Below are 21,484 nucleotides of genomic sequence, written 5' to 3'. Positions count from 1 at the left end.
CAGTCAGCAGCCGTAGCACTTAACCACTACGCCACCAGGGTTTCCGATAGGTCGTATAAATTTACAGTAATAAGGAATTCAGAGCAGAGGAACAGAAAAAACAGGATGCAGTTGGGTTGTTAAACACGGGCATATAGTTATCATTAAATTTTTCTTATTCAACTGTTTTAAAGCAGGGCATAAACAACCAAGAGGATTTTTTTTATGTTCAACCTGAGTCATTATTTTCATCATGTCTGTACTAATCCTAAGGGCCCAGAAAATTTAATAAGTAACAACAACAACGATACTCCTGTTGACATGTAACACATATGAGTGCCTACACCAGACAGGGAGCTGTGAGAGGCAACGGCATATACTGTAAGAACTCTGAATTCACGAAGACCTGATTTCAAATTCCAGCTTTGTCACCTGTTCAGGACAGTTACTACAAGTAAATTATTCAGTCTCTCCGAGCCTCTACCTCACAGAGCTGTTGTGATAATTAAACGAAATCTGGAGGTAAATTATGTTACTTTTTCTTTAAAATATGTCAGCACTGGGAGATTCAACATTATTCTTACTACTTACAAATACTTCAAAAGCTAACGATATCCCACTCTCTTATCAAGAAGTATAAACTAACACCATTTTACATCAACGGTACTTAAGTGTGACTTATGCCAGTGACAAGTCATCTGAACCTACTTCCTCCTCTGTAAAAAAAAAAAAAAAAAAAAGAGTTTACTAATCAAAATATAGTTACTCATGTACTGGGTTACTACAATGTGCCAGATGCTGTTTGAGATGCTTAACATGTATTATCTCTAATCATTAAAACAATTCTGAAAAATAGGCATTGTTTTCACATTTTATAACCCTTTAAGGCCTTGGTACTAGAAGTGTGTTGAGTAGACCAGAAGTGGCATCAGTATCACTTGGGGGCTGCTGGACATATAGAATCTTGGACCCCTCCTTTGCAGTTTAACAAGGTCCCCAGGTAATTCATGTGCGTATTAAAGTCTGAGAAAGGGCTGCACTAAGGTTCCTTCCAACTCTGAAATTCAGTAAGTCAAAAAACTATATAAAGATACCAATAGCCTTGATGCATATGAAAATATCTACCGGCTTGCTTAAAGCATTCAACATAATTTCCCTTAAAATGAAGATGAGAAAAACAAGTCTAAGCCCTTGTAAGATTTATCCTAGCAAAGTATATTTATGTCCTTAAAAAAAAAAAAAAAAAACTATACCCTACTTTAAATACATTTGCTACTCCTGTAAAAATGCTGGTAGAAGGTGTAAATATTATAGATTTAGAAAAAAGCAGGAATGTGAGCCTTAAGAATGCAAAAGTCAATCTTAAAATGATTCTATTTAAGGGTAAATGCAATATAATTTTGTTATTGTGTTGCTTTATGACACTGTCATTATATCCTGTAATAAATTAAACCAGAAGTTGTGAGAAACACTGTCCACTCACCAACAACGTATAAGCAGCCATGGAGCTCGCTAACTCCATTGCCTGCTCTTCGCTGACCCATTTCTTTAACCTCTATCCACTTATCCAGATGTGGATCATACCTCTCCACACTTGATAAAGAAGCCACTCCATCATTGCCACCAACTGCATAAACATGATTCTAAATGAAGAAAAAGTAAACTACATTAGATTTTGAGTTGATTTATATGCTGTCCTGATGGTAGTCTAGAGTGTACAATAAGAAAGCGGAATTTCATGAAGCAGTATGGTATGTAGTGATCAGTATCTGCATAATGGAAATACGAACACATCCATATCAGAGCTTTTCTTACTTGGTTGTGGCTGTGATGCAATGCAAGGTGCACGCTGCTACACAACTTACTAGCAGAGCCACAGAGCCAACTCCTCCACGGGGAGTAGTCATTGGCGCCACTGTACTCCACTGATCAGATTCTATGTCATATCTCTCCACATCATTGAAGCAAGTGTTGTCATCTAATCCTCCAATTGCATAAATTGGGCCCCCTAAGGAGGCCAAGGCAATTCCTCGCCTGCAAAGACAATAAAATACACTTTAGCAACTGGGTTTGTTTCCAGGAAGGAGGTTGCAAAAAAATTGTTTTGCTAACGCAAATAATTTATCATGTTAACCTTCAAATAGACTGTGTGATTAGTTTCCGTTATTTTTAGATTTAGCAAAGCTTCTGATTAGATGGATACAGGTAGCCAAATTACACAACCACGTGAACAGTGTCCCTGGAGTTGCACAGTGCAAAACCTGCACAACCCCTGTACTCAGATGAAAGAATAAAGTCAAACCCAACGATGTACTGTAAATGCAGTTCAAAAACATTCAACTGGTAAAACATACAGTTGCATAATTGAAAAGTTAATGAATTTGCAGAGATGGGTTTGTTGTGGAGCTCAGAAGCCACCCTCATTATTTCTGAATTCATGTTATTGCAGAGCACTGTTTTTTTGATGTGGGGTTTTCACTGTATCAAACAAAAGAACATTAATGTTTATATACAGCCTTATATCACATTGCTTTACTTCTGAAGAGCATTTACTCCTCTTCTTGGAAGGGAAGAGAGTCCACACTAAGAGCTAATTCACTGTAATGATGACAGGAAAAAAAAGCATCTCTATTTCTACGCATTGCAGCAAACAAAAGTCCAACTATTCTAAAATTATTATCTGTCACTGACTTGGTATGTACTTTGAATAAATTCGTGTACTTTGTACTTTATAAATTTTCACTACCTTGGTTCTTCATCTATAACCCATCTGAGGAAAAAAATCAATGAGATACATATGTTATTAACGAGTTACTATAGGTGGAACAGTGCCTAGCCCATATTCAGTATTATATATTAGTTATTATTATTATTTTTACTAAACCAAGATTCTAACTCTGAGCTTACCAAAGGGTGTCCTAGAAAGAATTCCTAAGGAAAATATTATTCATTTTCAGTCTCCTAACCTCTTTTCTCTTAGGTATGAAACAATGACTTACAGCATAACATGGTTATAAAACCTTTCAGGGGTTTTTGTGTATGTAGTGTTTTTTAGTGTTAGGTCAGGGTAGAGATAAAATAAATGTTTCTAATAATTCTCCTTCCCTCCACCCTCGCCCCAAACACAGGAGCATATGACATTATTGGCTACTTCCAACTCCTCAAAATTCTCTTTTCTTGATTTTCATGACATCATGTTTGGGTTTCCTCTCTGGCTGGTGCTTTTCAGCTTCCTTTATCAGATCCTTCTCCTCCATCATTAAACCATGACGTCCCCTAGGGCTCTGCTCTGTGGCCATTTATCACTCTATATTCTCAGGAAATCTTATTATCTACCTGGATTTATGTAAACTGAAATATATACTTCCAGACATATATCCAACTTTCTCTCTCAAATCTGTCTTGCTGGTTCTTCAATCTTAATGCTAAACTCATTGTTCTGTCATAGGAAGAATTTTAAGATGTTCCCATAACCTTCCTCCCTGGTGTTACTCCCATGATTACGGCAAAAGGGAGATAGCCTGGGCGTGCCTAATCTAATCACTTGAGCCCTTTAACAGCAGAAAAGTTTCTCTAGTTGGTGGCAGAAGAGGAAATCAGAGATTCAAAACATGAAGGGATTTGGGTATGGCATTGCTGGTTTGAAGGTGAAGGGAAACATGAGAAAAGGACCATAGAATGGCCTCTAGGAGCTGGGAGCTACCAGTGCCCAACAGGCAATAAAAACGAGAAACTCAGTCCTACAAATGCAAGGAACTGAATTCTTTTAATAACCTGAATGAGCTTGGGAGTGGTTTCTTTCTCAGGGCCTCCAGCTAAAAAGCCCAACCCAGCCAGACACCATGATTTTGGCCTGATGAGACCCTAAGCAGAAAACCAGTCAAACCTGCCCAGGCTTCTGACCTACAGAACTGTGAGCTAATAAATGGGTGCTGTTTTATGCCTCTAAATTTGCGGTAATGTGTTACACAGCAACAGAAAACTAACACATCCCCATCACAAGACAAACAGAAAGATTTTACCCTGTTCACATGCAGCTTTTCCTAAATCACAAAACAGCATCACTATTCATCCAGCTGTTTTAAGCCAGAAACTGAAGGGTCATCTTTGCCTCTACCTCATTGTTCTTTCCACCTCTCGTATCTAATTTTTACAAAATCCTGTTGATTGTACACCTCTTAACTGTCTCTCAAATATGTCCCTTTTTCTCTATCCCAATTTTTACCCCTTTAGTCCAAGCCATCATTACTTCGTAATTGAAATATTACAGTAACCCTTTTTGGTCTCCCAGACTGTTTTTACTCTAGTTCTCCTCAAATCCGCTCTCCATTTTGTATCCAAAGGATCACTGAAAAGAGGAATCTGGCCTCATCACTGCCTTGCTATTTAAAAATAATAATAGTAATAATAACGATTTAAAAAGAGAAATCCATTCCAAGCCCACCAGATGAAATTAAAAATTTTTGGCAAGCCTGAAAGGCCCTCTTTTGTGCCTGCTATTTCAGTCATATTTCTTGATGCTTGCCCATGATCTCTCAGCCATACTGGACTTTTTTCATGCTCTTTGCTCTGTCATCTTATCTCAGATACACCATCCCTATTCCACCTATCACCACTTAACCAGGCTAAATTCTTCTATTCTTTCAGATTGTGGGCTAAATGAGCCTTGTTTAAGATCTTCTTCACTGACCCTCCAATGATGTTGTATTTTTTTCTCAAGCACCCTTTACCTGCCACCCTGTGCTAACATGACTGCCCCTGTAATTATGTCTTTATCTGTATGCTCCCTTCCAGAGTTCAAGCTCTATGGAGACAGGGCCTTTGGCTATCTTGTTTATTGCTGAATCTTCAGCACCTGCTATGCCTTGCAGTGGGCACTTAACCAGTATTTGTTGAATAAATAAATCAACCCTTAGAGATGCTCTGTTAGGATGATGGGTTTCAATAAAACCACAGCTTGAACACCAGTGTTCATTTCAGTGGAAGATGAAAAAGAAGGGGAAATTTTTTTTTTAATTGGTTATTTTACATGTAAAAAATGTCTTGGACTACATACTGAAAAGATTTGGGGAGAATACAAATAATAAGCAAATAATCTGACAAAATAATTGCAGCTTTATTATTTTTTATACAGTTGGATAACTACAGTAAATGCTCAGGACGTATTTTAAAAGATTAAAGAAATTCAACTGCTATTTTGCTAGAGAAGTTTCATTCAATCCTTGGATAAAAATCAGCTTAAGAGCATGACAAACAAGCAAGGATATAAACATAAAAAATGCACTTTGGGATTTTTCCCACCTTTTAATCCATGTGTTAGAATTTAAACTATTTATGTGTAGTTACCATGTAGCAGAAAACACTATTAAAGTATTAAAATGTCATTTGTAGATAAGAGGGAGGTAAGGACATATTTTAAGATTGGATTCTCTTTTTAATTTTATCATGCTTTAAGTGAAAGTTTACAGCGCAAATTAGCTTCTCATCCAAAAATTTATACACGCATTATTTTGTGACGCTGGCTGCAATCCCTGCAATGTGTCAGCACTCTTCCCCTTTACACCCCGGGTTCCCTGTGTCCATTCGTCCAGTTTTCCTGTCCCTTCCTGCCTTACCGTCTACTTTTGGGCAGGTGTTGCCCATTAGGCCTCGTATACTTGATTGAACTAAGAAGCAAGATCCTCACATGTTACTGTTTGTTTTATAGGCCTGTCTAATCTTTGGCTGAAAGGTGGACTTCAGGAGTGGCTACAGCTCTCAGTTAGCAGGGCATCCGGGGACCATAATCTCGGAGGTTCCTCCAATCTCTGCTAGACCAGTAAGTCCGGTCTTTTTGTGAATTTCAATTTTCTTCTGCATTTTGTCATACTGTTATAAATTTTCTTCCCCTTCAGACTGATCTATTAATCAACATACATTTCAATTTTTTGTAGGTGAAATTTTACATATTAATACTCGTCAAGATTAAAAAAAAAAAGTACCCTCAAGGAAAGAGCAACTGATAGTTTTCTTAATATGATAAAATATATATTTCTCAGTCCTAAAATCAGTATCTTATTTAATAGAAAAACAGTAGACATTTCCATTAAGATCAGGAACAAAGAACGCCACTATCTCTGCTACTATTCAACACTATATGAGATTATTAGTCTATACAGTTAGACAAAAAAAAAAATCAATTCGAGGTATAAGAATGTGTGGGAAAATTGGCAAAAGGTGAATAAGGTCTACAGATTAATTAATAACATTGTATCAATGTTAATTTCCTGGTTTCAATAATTATAATACTACGTTTATGGGAAATGTTAAAATTACAGGAAGCTGAGTGAAGGGTATATAGCAGGGTATCTACATCTGTCCTATTGACATTTGGGGCAAATAATTCTTATGGATGGCTGTCCTGCGTATTGTAGGATCTTTAGCAGCATCCCCAGCCTCTTCCCACTACATGCCAGTAGCACCCTGCCCTCCTCAATTATAGCAACCAAAAATGTCTCCAGACACTGCCAAATGTCCTACCCAAAAAAAACCAAACCAAACCCACTGCCATCGAATCCATTCTGACTCATAGCAACCCTACAGGACAGAGGAGAACTGCCCCATAGGGTTTCTAATGAGGGGTTGGTGGATTCGAACTGCTGACCTTTTGGTTAGAAGCCTGGCTCTTAACCACTGTGCCACCAGGGCTCCAAATGTCCTATCAAGGGGCCAAAATCATCTTTGGTTGAGAATCACTGGTACATAGAATTCTACTATTTTTTTGGAATCTTTCTGAAAAATCTAAAATTATGTCAAAATAAAAAGTTAAAAAAGCCTCAATGCTCAGGTGTAAGTGAAAAAGATGACTACCATTATAGTACTCTAAAACATGCTTCCATTTTTAAATCTTAAGAAAATATAAAAAGTTAAAACAAAGCATCACCTTGGATGCTTTAACAAAATGCATTTAAGAAGGTATTTAAAGGTTCTAAACAAGGTAAAAGTAAAAATTAAGGCACTTCAATTTTAAGAAACTTCATTTATTTTCCAACATGAAATCAAAAGAAATTTCCATGCCGATCTACCTCTTTGTGTTCATTGATGCCTTCATCATCCACTTATTAGTGAGAGGATCGAACATCTCCATGCTACCTAAATGTTCATTTCCATCATGGCCACCCACGGCATACACTTTACCTGTTTAAACAGAGACGGACTTTCATTGGATCCCAAATAAGTACATTAATAATATTAATTTTATTTTACATATATAAACAATATATAATTAAAATGGCATTATGATAAAATATTTTTCAACAACTGTTGTTTTGTTCAATATTAAGTTTCCACATAAAAAAATGCCTGGAACATGATGTTCTACACGACATTATCTAAATGCTCAAACATTATCCCTGGGGTTTCCAAAGTTGTTATTATTTAGTAGATGAAATCGCTAATCATGTTTTCAAAGAATGCTTAACAAAATGGGAAAAACTCGTGTTTTAAAAAAACCTATTAAGTGCACTTATTTAGTATGTTATATAAAGAAAACAAAACTGTTGATGTAATATGATCGAAGTTGCTTGAAATAAAACAAACCAAAACATACACGGAAAGGCCAGAAAGATTATACACCAAGATGTTAAAAAAAAAAAATTTTTTTTTCTTTTTTTTTTTTTTTAGCTGTGACTATTTCTGGGTGTTTGGGTTACAGATGATTTTTGTTTTTTATTAAAGTATATTTTTATATTTTCCAAAAATGAGTATTTACGCATTTATAATTAGAAAAAAGAATTAAGTCTTTTAAGAATTTATCTGTGATTATGCAAATAACTGGTTTTCCCTAACCAATTAAAAAAAATCTAATTTTAGTAGCAGTATTGAGATAGGTCTAGAAAAAAGCTGATGAATATTTATTATTCTGGTTCAATGGACAGTTTTCTTTAGTTCGATTTTTTTGCAAATATAACTCAGAATAGTTTAACTCTTTACCTCCCTTTTTCCTTATTCATCTCTACATTATGCACCTATATGCAACGGATTATATACACTGAGCAAGTAAATAATCAGTATACAAATATTTTACTGATATGTTGAAAAATATTTTATAATTTAGCAATTTTCTTATATAAAGAAAGTTTCAATGTTCAAATATTGGAGATTATGATAATTGATGTGATTTAAAACAACAGCACATCTACCTTCCACAGCGATTACACCCACATGGCGCCTTCGGCTATTCATTTCTGGTCCAAAGAACCAACTGTTTCTGTTGATAGAATAGCATTCAATACTGCGAAAGGGGTCACCAGATCCACCTCGACCACCTACACAAAACAGCACACCTGAAAGTAAAGCCGCAAAAGGGACAGATCAAAACCACTGATAATATATTTTTTAAAATGTTTTTAAATGTAGAAAAAAATTTAGGAAATAAAAATTTTGATTAATGACAAAGAAAAAACATACATTACTAGATAGACTTCAGTGTGGATATGTTACTAGAAAATGTAATCTAATCATCTTTTTCCCTTAATTGAGCTTCTCAAAGAACTGGGTACATTAGTTATCTCTGCTTGCTATCATTTCATTATAATATGGTTCATGCCCCCTTGCCCACTCTGTAAAACCGTTCTTGCTAAGGTCATTACAAAATCCAATAAATTTCCGTAATATAAAAGTCTCTTTTGTCTCATCATTTCCCTCCTCTTCCCTAAGTTTTCCATGTTCCATTCTTAGCCCACTTCTCAGAAACTTCGTGCTCACACCGGAAAAGTTGCTCCCTTTGCTTTAAATTTCACCTGTCTCTTTATGCCTTCCAATCTACACTTCCACACCATATTTCCTCTTAATACCCCATGCGCACCTCAAACTTAACATGTTCAAAACTAAATTCCTCTTCCCCTCCACGCCTATATAAACCACCTCTTCTCCCTCTCTATTCTCACTGCCAATGCCTTAATTCAGGCCCACATCTGCTACTACCCAACTACTGCAGAACCCTGTCCTCTCTTATCACTTAATGTTTTTGCTTTTAAATTAACCTTTCACACTGTTGTTAGAGTAACTAAAAGGCTCTTTCAACAGCTTTCCATTACTTACATTAAACCGCCAAAAAAAAAGAGCCCTGTTGGCATTAAGTCAATTCCAACTCATAGCGACCCTATACAACAGAGTAGAACTGCCCCGTAGGGTTTCCAAGGAGTACCTGGTGGATTTGAACTGCCAACCTTTTGGTTAGCAGCCAAGCTCTTAACCCCTGCTCCACCAGGGCTCCACTACCTGCATTAGCAGTTCTCAAAAACTTTAGCAAATGGTCAAAATGGCAAATTTTATGGTATATATACTTTATCACTATAAAATAAGAAAAGAAAACCTTAGCATGGTTCAGAATCACCTGAGGGACTTAAAACAAGATTGCTGGGCCTGACCCCTAAAGTTTCTGATTCAGTAAGTTTGGGGTATAGTTTGAGAATTTCTTTTTCTAACAAGATCCCAAAGTGAACACTGATGTTGCTGAGTCACACTTTGAGAACTGCTGCTCTACAGGACAAAGCCTTAGCACACACAGCATAAAGGTCTTCTAGGATCTAATCCAATCTTCTACCTCTCTATACCTTAAACTTCATGCATATAGTACTTGGCAAAAAACAAGGCTCCAGAAATTGACGGAATATCAATTGAGATGTTTCAACAAATGGATACAGCGCTGGAAGTGCTCACTCGTCTATGTCAGGAAATTCGGAAAACAGCTACCTGGCCAACTGACTGGAAGAGATCTGTATTTATGCCTATTTCCAAGAAAGGTGATCCAACCAAATGCAGAAATTATCAAACAATAAACATCATTAGTATCACATGCAAGCAAAATTTTGCCGAAGATCGTTCAAAAGAGGCTGCAGCAGTATATCAACAGGGAACTGTCAGAAATTCAGGCTGGATTCAGAAGAAGATGTGGAACCAGGGATATCATCGCTGATGTCAGATGGATTCTGGCTGAATGCAGAGAATACCAGAAGGATGTTTACCTGTGTTTTATTGACTATGCAAAGGCATTCGACTCTGTGGATCATAACAAATTATGGATAACACTGCGAAGAATGGGAATTCCAGAACACTTAATTGTGCTCATGAGGAACCTGTACATAGATCAAGAGGCAGTTGTTCGGAAAGAACAAGGGGATACTGCATGGCTTAAAGTCAGGAAAGGTGTGCGTCAAGGTTGTATCCTTTCACCATACCTATTCCATCTGTATGCTGAGCAAATAATTCAAGGAGCTGGACTATATGAAGAAGAACAGGGCATCAGGATTGGAGGAAGACTCATTAACAACCTGCATTATGCAGATGACACAACCTTGCTTGCAGAAAGTGAAGAGGATTTGAAGCACTTACTGATGAAGATAAAAGACCACAGCCTTCAGTATGGATTACACCTCAACATAAAGAAAACAAAAATCCTCACAACTGGACCAATGAGCAACATCCTGATAAATGGAGAAAAGATTGAAGTTGTCAAGGATTTCATTCTACTTGGATCTACAATCAACAGCCACGGAAGCAGCAGTCAAGAAATCACACGACGCATTGCATTGGGTAAATCTGCTGCAAAGCACCTCTTTAAAGTGTTGAAAAGCAAAGATGTCACCTTGAAGACTAAGGTGCGCCTGACCCAAGCCATGGTATTTTCAATCGCGTCATATATGCACGTGAAAGCTGGACAATGAATAAGGAAGACCGAAGAAGAACTGACACCTTCGAATTGTGGTGTTGGAGAAAAATACTGAATATACCATGGACTGCCAAAAGGATGAACACATCTGTCTTGGAGGAAGTACAACCAGGATACTCCTGAGAAACAAGGATGACAAGACTGCGTCTTACATACCTTGGACATGTTGTCAGGAGGGATCAGTCCCTGGAGAAGGACATCATGCTTGGTAAAATACAGGGTCAGGGGAAAAGATGAAGGCCCTCAAAAAGATGGACTGACACAGTGGCTGCAACAATGAGCTCAAGCATAATAAAGATTGTAAGGATGGCGCAGGATTAGGTAGTGTTTTGTTCTGTGGTACCTAGGGTCACTGTGAGTCAGAACCGACTTGACAGCACCTAACAATAACAATAACAACAACATGTAGTACTAATCCTATAGCATTTTTTTGTAACTATCATTCCACTTAACACACGGCATTGAAATGCTGATCTCTCTCACCAGAGTCTAAGGTAAGAAAAGATTTAAACATCTATGCACTAACTAGGACTAGCACAGTGCCTGGCAAGCATTCAATAAATATAAAATGAGCTAAACAACCCTGTAACCCAGAAGAATACACTTTCATTGTTCAAAACTAAGACTGAGGTTCACTTTCTCTATAAAATTTTTTCTGACCTTTCCATGGTAAAAATAACCATTCTTTGTACCACCCACTATACTTGCACTTGTAATATTTTATTGAATTTATAATTTACTATTAAATTTATTATAATTGAACAAATAATTTATTGCATTCAGATGTATATTTCCCTAGATGAGACTTCAAGTCTTCCCAAAATAAGGCTGCTTATATTCATTCATGTTTGCATTCCTAGTGCCTGGCACGTGACAGGCACTTAATGTTTGCTGATTGACTACAGAAATAAATGAATGGAACTGCTTCTGCTATCTTTTCTAGCTAATTCAATAGTTTAAGTCAAAGAAATTTAAAGTTGGAAGAGAATTTAAAGATCAGGTAGTCTAAAATTGTCTTAAATAAACTAAGGCCTTGAGAGATTGTAAATTTGTCCCACTAATTGTCTCCATGAACAACTGCCCCCTTTACCATGAGACCAGGGAACTAGAAGGTGCCCGGCTACTACTACTGAACAGTTCGATCAAAGATTCCATAGAATTCTGATCAAAAGAGGGGAAATATAGAACAGAATTTCAAATTCTCATGGAATCCAGACTTTTTGAATTCATGGTGGCTAGATTTTTTTTTTTAGATGAGCCCCTGAAACTAGTGCCCTGAGGTAATCTTTAAGCCTTAAACCTTAAACCAAAAATACCCCCGAAGTCTTCTTAAACACCAAGCAATAGTTTTGCTTAACTAGTAAAGAATGTCTGCCTTGAGCATTGTGCTCTTTTAAGATCTATCTTTATAGGATCAAACTGACAACAGCAACTCGAAAGATTAGATAGGGAACTTAGGGGGCAGTGAGTTTATGTTAATAGGGGAGGAGCAACTCAGAAAGGGTGGGTGAGAATGGTTGTACAACTCGAAGACTGTAATCAGTGTCACTGAACTGTACAGACAGAAACTATTGAACTGGTGTATGTTCTGTTCTATCTTCTCAACAACAAAAATCAAATAAATTATTTTAAAAAAAAAAAGAAAAGAAATTTGCCCCAAATTACAAAATTAATAACACAACTGGGCTCATAATCCCAGAATGTAATCCTAATCACTGACTGGATTTTCTTTACGTGGAAATGAGTATTTAAGGTATGTAGACTCGATGGCACTGGGTTTACTGGGTTTAGGTCACTTATGAACATGACATGGAAGGAAAAAAAACAACTAAAATTGAAGCAAAAAAAAATCAGGAGGCAAATCTTTCTCTGTTATTTATCATCCATATACCTTTGGACTCATTTTTAACAACCCCTCTGGTTCTTAAGTCCTTTCATCCATAAAATGGAATAACACTATCTACCTCTCATCATGACAGTGGAACCCTTCAGTAAAAGCTACTTCATAAACTTCTTGTAATCATGTAAGAGATTATATATATTAGTGTCTTGTGAATGTCTGGCATATAACCAGGGCTGAGAAGATGTAGTTTAAATTCAAATATGAACTTGAAGATGAGTTTCATCGAATACTTTGAATTCCTAAAACAGGATTCACAACTAAAAAACATCTATGCTTCAAAAAAATTTAATTCTTCACATCAACCTATAAAAAAGGAGAATAAATAATTTTCATGCTAAACAAATTATTTAGAAGAACTGCTTTTTTTAGGCAGGTCTATAACTTTCAAAAGGAGCCCTGATGGTGCAGTGGATAAGCACTTAGGCTGCTAACTGAAAGATCAGTGATTCAAACCCACCAACTGCTTGGTGGGGAGAAAGATGTGGCAGTCTGCTTCTGTAAAGATTCACAGCCTTGGACACCCTATGGGACAGCTCTGTCCTACAGGGTCACTATGAGTCAGAATCAACTCGACCACAACTAGGCTGGTTTTTGGTATGACTTTCAAACTTTCTTTAACCATACTACCTTGATAAAATGCCATTCTATTCATAACCAATTACCGATTTTTTGTTGTTGTTTTTAGGCTACTCCATGGGCTTATTTGATAACTCCATATTGTTGTTGTTGTATGCCGTCAAGTTGATTCCAATGCATAGTGGCCCTATAGGACAGAGCAGAGCTATCCCCACAGAGTTTCCTAGGCTTTAATCTTTATGGAAGCAGGTCACCAAGTATTTCTCCTGTATAACTGATGGTAGGTTTGAACCCCTGACCTTTCAGTTAGCAGCCGAGCACTAACCATTTCACCACCAGGCTCTAGTTCTGTATTAAAACCAAAGTATCAAACCCATTGCTGTCAAGTCGATTCTGACTCAAAGCGACCCTATAGGGCAGAGTAGAACTGCCCCATAGGGTTCCCAAGGAGCTCCTGGTGGATTTGAACTGCCCACTTTTTGGTCAGTAGCCAAGCTCTTAACCACTACGCCACCAGGGTTTCCAACTCTATATTAGTTAATAGCAAATGCAGACGTATCTATCCAGAATACTTCTTCCTGAATTCCTGGACCTCACTTATTTCCTCTCATCCCTCAAATATGTTCTCTGCCTATCTTCACTTCTCTCTGATTCCTGGACATACTCTAATAACTTTCCCTTTGGCTTTAGACCAAGTAAATAAACAAGCAAGGTTTATAAAGATGGGAATCTCTGTTTCATATCAAATTACTCCTCCTAAAATAGAGCAACGTAGCAGTGTATTTCAAAGTTCGTGTGAGTTGCTCTTTATAAAGAACTTAAGTGAAAAAAACATATACGTGAACATGAAATATTTTCTTGGGAAAATATAAAGTTTGAAAATTGTGACAAATAAAGGTGAAACTGCATGCTTCCTAAAACACAGGCACTTTAGATTCTAGGAGTCTAATACGTTCCACTATACCGGTGTTAGATATGTTAAGTGCCTTTCTCATACAAAAACAAATATTTAAGCATGTAATATGTGTCAAACTCCATACTTGGCACTAGGGTTACAAATGTAAATAAGGTACTTATCTATTTTGAAGAGCTCAAAACCTGTCATACAAGTAAATGACAATATAATACAATGGCCAACATGGTAAAATAAGTGTAAACAAAGTGCTCTAAAAGCACAAATATTAGAGGAGCTAATTCTGCTTAGGAGAATAGGGAAGACATCAAAGGAAAAGATATTTTAGTAGGCTCTTCAGTTTGTATAGGACTTGTGACTTCTATAAAAATAGGTTTATCGCTAAAACTATCTAAATCATGTACAGTAAGAATTAAATATGAATACATATATAACTTTATTTTCCAAATATTACTTTAAAGCAATCCAGTACTAACATATTACAATTAAGTTTGGGCATTCATAACCAACTCTCAAATACAACAAAGATTCTTCCAGCAGAGTTAATAAAATGAATTAATTACCAGCAGTATGCTTTCTTGGTGTAGTCCGGATGGAATATTCAAAGTCAGGTACTGCTCTGCTACTCAAGTGAAGGTGATAATTTCTTGCTTCATCCAATAAATCTCTACATTTTAGATTTTGTTTGACAATCTGTTCTTTTGCCACAACACCCATAAGAAAGTCAACTGGCAACAATGGCAGACGAACCTAAGATCATGAATAGTTATGGATATAAAATTTAAGTTGTAACCGGATAGTTTATTCACCACTTTCACTGCATTATGTTCTCTTTTTAAAATTCATTTACTTCATAAAGTCTTTCTAACACGTAAATGAAATTCAATGTGCCAAGTTTTAAGTAATTTCCAGTATTGATCTGCACTAATGAAATCAGACTATATGTTCAATTAATATATCCTTCCTCTTTTGAATCCAGATTTAAGAAGACTGAATAAAATAATTCATATGTTCATTCAAATTACTTACTGACTTCCAAAAATGGTACTGATATAATCACAAAACCCCTTTATTGCTAAAGATACAATCAAAACAAAATTGTTGTGCTTCGTTCTTTTGCTTTTTTTAGGCTAAGATTTAAGACATAGAAATGTGATTTATTTCTTAAACACACATTCATATCTGAACAAATAAATGCTGTTTCCTCCAAATCAGTTACCTAGGAAAGCTACATACTAACTCAGTGAAGTATCCCCTCTTTCAGCAGAGGCACCCACCATTCTTCTCTAAAAGATGCACTGATTTTCCAGTGGACTGGAGCGGATGATCAAACCAGGTAATACTATTTTTGAGTTAACAGCACGTACACATCACACAAATAAGATACAGCTTCAAGATAATGAAACTTGTTTTTGTTAATAAACTTATTTTCAAAATAACTCTAAGACAGAAAATCCTAAAAGTGTTCTGGAGTTACTCATTTGCATGCATAAATATCATTACGTGCACTTGAAAAAATATCAGGCTCATTATAATCACTTTAAATAGGTTTGCTTCACTTGTCTACAATTATCTACAATGAGAACACTGGTAATTACAAGCAACTTTATCTTTCGTAATATTTGTTTGCTAAAGTCTGTGATAATGCTATTGAGAAACTTTATACTATAATTAGCGTAATTATTACCACCAAGTGCTTCTATCACGCACAACATTTTAACAAAGCATTTAAATTTGCAAAACTAAACAAATAAGAACAATCATAAGTAGCTTCATTTTACTTCTCGAAAACAAAGGAAGGAAGAAATAGGGGGAGAAGAGGGTCGAAGGAGAAAAGAAAGGAAAATAAAGAACAAAGCCGGTTTTAAAGGGCCTACTTATTATCTCCCTACCCAAGTAACCCCTATTAACAGTAAAAAATAAACAGTAAAGGAACACATTTCTGAGGTTAGACAAGTCAAACTATGGAGAAAGGGAGAAAATGAAAAGCTAAAATCTCATTTCTCCTTTTTTGTCCTTCTCCCCAAAAGTAACTCCCATTATGTCTTGTGATTCTTTTCCAGAATAAATATATGTGCAATAGCAATAAATCTACCTTGATTAGCAAAATAACTTAGTAAAATTTAGAAACTTCAGTATAAAACCATTAAGTTATGAATTATATTAATTTAGAGCTATTCCCTCAGGCTCCTTTTCTATTAGCATAAACAAAATATTCACTACTACATTAAAAGCTTCATTTTTCGAAGAGGAAAAAAAACTGGCGATTTAGCTAACTCAAGGTATCTTGAGCTATCTCAAAGGGCTATTTCAAATATTCGTATTAGAAAGTAGACTATTTCTAATTCAAATATACATATTTTGAATGTACAATAATAGTACAGCGAATGATTAAAAGAGTCAAAGCCATTTTCATTACTGTCTTAAAATCATTCATCAATGATACCTATATTCCTTCTGATAATCTATACTTTTCCGAATAAATGAAACACGGTGATTTGCTTCCATATCACTTCATTTCTATACACAATCTTATCTCAGCCCCTACCTGTGCAAGTGTTTCATCCAACCATTTGGAATGATGCTGGGGATTAGCAAGAAGCCACTTTATGGCAGCACTATAGACCTGCTTTTCATTCTCAATATTTAAATCACTGGAAGACAAAAGCTTATGGAGGTGCTGGGGTGACACACTTACAAAGTCTTCACACTCCACTACTTCGGTAAAATGCTCACAGGCATACTGATCTGCCATGTCCATTAAGTCTATTCGATTGTGACTTTCTGCAAAGGCTCTTACTGCCAGGCAATTAGAGGGATGAAAGTGTAACTTCATGTATTCGCAACAAGCTCTAGCTACTAGTTCAACCTGCAGAATACAGGCTGCATATAAGAGAGGCTGAACGTTGTCAACAGTCAAAGTAAGCCGGGAAGAATAGACAAACTTCACCAAGTCTTCTATTGCATCACCATCAAAATCTCTGATCTCAATCAGTGTTTGCTTGGCTTCAGCCATTTCAGAGAGAAACATGGCTCTGAAGTAGGGAATAACACAAGCCAAAACCAGCTTGTGACAAGAGATTAGCTTTGAGCCAACCTGTTCAAGACAAAAAAAAAAAAAAAAAGTACTCAGTTTAGCATCAAAATCAGCATCAGATTAGCATAAAGCATGTGTTGTATCAGGGACGGAAATCCCAGATAATGTAAAAATTTAGTGTATTTGTTTTAACAATGTAATCCTTTGGTCCCTTGCTTTCAATCTAGGCCAGTTTCTTAAAGTCAGGCGATTTTCTTCTTCTGTATCTACCACTTATTATTTATACATGGCTGTAACATATATAGCTTCCATAAACATTTACAGCCCTGAAAGCCATATGGGGTAGTTCTACTCTGTCCTATTTAAAAAAAAAAAAAACCCGTTGCTGTAGAATCAATTCTGACTCATAGTGACCTTATAGGACAGAGTAGAGCTGCCCCGTAGGGTTTCCAAGGAGCAGCTGGTGGATTCAAACTGTCGACCTTTTGGTTGGCAGCCGAACTCTTAACCACTACACTACCACTCTGTCCTATAGGGTCGCTATAAGTTGGAATTGACTCGATGGCAATGTGTTTGTTTGGTTTTATAACATATATGAGGAGCCCTGGTGGTGCAACGGTTAAGTGCTTGGTTGCTAGCGAAAAGTTGGCAGTTCGAACCCACCCAGCAGCTCTGTGGGAGAAAGACATGGCAATCTGTTAAAAAGGCACGGCTTCCGTAAAGAATATAGCCAAGAAAACCCTATAGGGTGGTTCTACTCTGTCATATGGGGTCACTGTGAATCGGAATTGACTCAACAGCACCCAACTACAACATAACATATATACAACAAGCTATGATTTTCCATGTTATCTCATATTTCAGGAGCATTTTGTGAATTAATAAAAATAACAGCAAACATCATCTATCACTTAGTATGAACCAGGCATTATTCTAAGTGTTTTTCATGTATTAACTCATATAATTGTCCCAATACCCCTATGAGTAGGTACTTTATTATCCACAATTTACTGTCGAGAAAATTGAGGCATAGCATAAATAAATCAATATTTAGTAGTCTTTACTACAAGCCTAGCTGGGACATTTTTCATTCTCTATTTAAATTAGTTTGAAATTCTATATTTTATATAAAAGTAATACAAAACACTGAAATCTTATCACCTTAATTGTTGAAAATTAGATTGCTTCTAATAGTTTACCATTACAAATGACACAGAAGTGAATTTCTTTGTAAATGAATTTTTATTCACATTTTCTATTATTTCCTACTCATAAGTTCTTATAAATAGAAATGCTGATTCAAACGATAGATACAATTTGGATATATATTGCCAAACTGTCCATTTCTATGATACTTGTGCCATATTCCAAATATTAACTTTTTAAGAAATATTTGCCATTATGATGAATGACAATATTATCTCATTATTTTATCTTTTCCCTGACTAACAAGACTAAGTTATTCATAATTTTGGGGCTACTGGTATTTTGTCTATGAACTATAGATTTTTTTCTTATTCATAAGCATACCTCATACATTTACTGTCATATACATTTCAACTTCTTTTCTCTTTTATAGTTTGCTTTTAAATTTTATTACCCCCCATAATTTTATACAACCAAATCAATCTTTTTCTTTAAGATTGCTGCCTTGGATATCATGTTTGAAAGTCATTCCCAGTCTAATATTCCATAAATATTCACTTCACATACCTTTTTCTAGTACTTGGTTTTACACTTAAATGTTTATTTTCCATGTGGAATTTTTTTGTACTGACTCGGATATTTTATTCTTTTTAATATAGCAGTTATCCAGTCTTCCTCTCACTTTAGATTAAATAATCAATGAGTACAAGTAATAGCTGTAGTAGTATTCTAACAATTTTCCTGTTTTCATAAAGAGTTCTGATTACATAATAAGCTTATAGTTGTGTTCCACTGTTTGAGAATTAATTTTAAATGAGAACTTCTAAAGAAAAAGGCTCGGGGAGCGTTACAGTGTATATTTTTTTTGCTTATAAATGCTCCTTCCCCAATTTGTTTCACTAATGTGGAGGAAGAATGAATATCACTTATTTCAACAAGTACAAGATGATCATTTCTGTTTATGTGATACTACATTTAATTTTTTAACAGAATTCACAAACCAGGGTTTAGGCAGTCTTACCTTCAGTGTGACATCACAGAGTTCTCCATTTTCATAAAATCGAAGCAGAGAACCATGAAAATCCTTCCAAGCTTCATTTGCTTCAAAGATAAAGGAGTCATCTCCATCACCATCACTAACTGAAGATCTGTTCTTTATTTGCTGGTACTGCTGCCGCTTCCCCTTTGTGAAGGGACTTCTAGCTTGTTTTGCACTCCCAGGTTCTGAAGCCATTTGAGAGGCTCTCCTTTTAATACAGCTCTCCTCTCAAACATTCCATTTATTCTTTTTTAAAAGGGGGGAGAAGGCAGAAGGTAGATGCAGCCCATTAAACTTCAGACACATTTCAAAATCCATTCAACTGGCATTTCCAGTTTGTTGAGACTGAAAAGCAACAATAAAACATATATAAAAACAAATAAAAGAAATAAAAAAACTATCACTAGTAATTATAATTTACTAGTACTATTCAACGGCACTGGGTTTTTTATATGTGCAAAATAACCTAATAATCATTTCTAAAATAAAAGGAAAAAAAAAGCCCCAAATACCTTTCTAGCTTTTATGCTAAATGTCACACAATTCACCTCAGCTAATTATTTCGTGTCAGTGAATTCACCAAGAATATATAACAATCCTGTATGTATACGTACCTAATAACTGAGTATCAAGAGACTTTAATACAGCAAAAACTGACAGAACTAAAAGGGGAAATAGACAAATCCACAATTATAGGTAAGAATCTTCAACATTCCTCTCTCAGTAACAGGCAGATCTAGTTGACAGAGAATAAACAGAGCCACAGAACAGAATAACTTCAACTAACTGGATCTAACTGACTCCAGGGCTTCAAACCAGAACCAAACCGAAAACCAAACCAAAACAAAACAAAAAAACCTGAAATTTTTGCCAACGTACTGTTAATATTGACTCTATATTATCAAGCTTCGATGGTGTACAAAGAGTTGAGAGAAAAAAAGGTATTCTTGAATTTTGGGAAAAAAACCATCCACAAAAGCCCCAGTTATACAAAACTGCTACGGTAGTTTTGAGTGCACCAGCTACTCAGGTCAGTGTTGAGAGAGCTTTCTCAGGTCGGAAGTTCATCTTTCGAGACAATAGGAATAGCTTAAATGAAGAAGTATTAAAGGACATTCTTTTAATTAGGTGTAATTATGGTTTATTGCAATGATGTTTTCTTAATGAGCTGTGTAACTGTGTATTAATTAAATCTGTATTTGTAATAAAATGTTTATTTTATGTATGTTATGGTAATTCTTCAGCTTAGAACTGAGGTGAATATTAAAATATTAAATATCTTATTGTGCTTTGCCTTTATGTATTGATGTCTTAGTTATGATAATGGCATTTGTATTTAGAGATATTCGTGAATAAATTCTTAACCAATTTTACAGTTTAAGAGCTTGGCTGTTAACCAAAAGGCTGGCAGTTCAAATCCACCAGCCACTCCTTGGAAGCCCTATGGGGGCAGTTTTACTCTGTCCTATACCATTGCTATGAGTTGGAATCGACTCAACAGCAACAGAACAGGATTTATTGAGTGTTAGTACTGAAATGTCACCTACATCAAAATTAAGTTTGTTTTCAGTGTATTTTATAGTATTAAGTTGAGAATTTCCTACTAAAAAAGTATTTCAAATCTTTAGTATTTATACAGTATATTAGCAGTGTTTTTTTTTTTATCACAATACTATTTTTAATGTGGCTCAGTGCTGCAGTGAATTCTAGTATATTTAAAGAACATATTTTTAAAAAATAATAATGTTTTATGTCATGTTTTTCTTTTATTGAAACATTTTGAGACAGTGGTTAAAATTGAACATCATTGTCATTTAAGATTTAATTATTAATGAATGTGTAGAAAGAAACAGTTTAATATTGCTACTTTCAAAACTAATTACAAAATCTGGGGGAGAACAAAATTTGAATTAATATAAAAATTCAATTTTATTTGCAATATAAGGAAAGAATTTGGTAGCCACATTTCTTCACATGAAATCACTCCAGTTTATCCATTTGCAGAAGAGTAAGAAAACAGGTTCAAATCAGTTCAGTCATGGTCAACAAAGCGAAACAAGAATAGAACTGAATTTTTAAAATTTTGGTGAACTGACATACGAAAATTACGGTTTGAAGGCCTGACTGACTCCTCCCAACAACAGCAGAATGTACATTCCTTTCATGTGCATGTGGAACAT

At 35.6% G+C, this 21,484-nt stretch overlaps 1 protein-coding gene and 1 long non-coding RNA gene across 6 annotated transcripts in view; one reads left to right on the top strand and one right to left on the bottom strand.

The window, feature by feature from the left end:
- Positions 1 to 19,499, bottom strand: part of KLHL8 (kelch like family member 8) — a 42,814-nt gene extending 23,315 nt beyond the window's left edge. For 3 of the 5 annotated variants that reach the window (XM_064285592.1, XM_064285593.1, XM_003414095.4), the window contains exons 1-7: positions 19,287 to 19,499; positions 16,631 to 17,179; positions 14,646 to 14,832; positions 8,160 to 8,303; positions 7,044 to 7,155; positions 1,845 to 2,013; positions 1,463 to 1,622 (exon numbers count right to left, since the gene is read on the bottom strand). In XM_064285592.1, the coding sequence (XP_064141662.1) occupies positions 1,463 to 1,622; positions 1,845 to 2,013; positions 7,044 to 7,155; positions 8,160 to 8,303; positions 14,646 to 14,832; positions 16,631 to 17,179; positions 19,287 to 19,499 (1,534 nt within the window). The remainder of the gene's footprint in view (positions 1 to 1,462; positions 1,623 to 1,844; positions 2,014 to 7,043; positions 7,156 to 8,159; positions 8,304 to 14,645; positions 14,833 to 16,630; positions 17,180 to 19,286) is intronic. The other 2 variants (XM_064285594.1, XM_023553270.2) reach the window with 2 other exon arrangements.
- Positions 4,367 to 20,136, top strand: LOC135231435 (uncharacterized). The gene is made up of 3 exons (XR_010322055.1): positions 4,367 to 5,797; positions 15,347 to 15,418; positions 19,256 to 20,136. It is a non-coding gene; the product is annotated as an uncharacterized LOC135231435 (long non-coding RNA).
- The last annotated feature ends 1,348 nt before the right edge of the window (positions 20,137 to 21,484 follow it).

Source organism: Loxodonta africana, chromosome 5 (assembly GCF_030014295.1).
Source record: "Loxodonta africana isolate mLoxAfr1 chromosome 5, mLoxAfr1.hap2, whole genome shotgun sequence".
Taxonomy (NCBI): Eukaryota; Metazoa; Chordata; class Mammalia; order Proboscidea; family Elephantidae; genus Loxodonta; species Loxodonta africana.
Note: the sequence above shows the minus strand (reverse complement) of the source record. Positions and strands in the feature narration are given on the sequence as shown.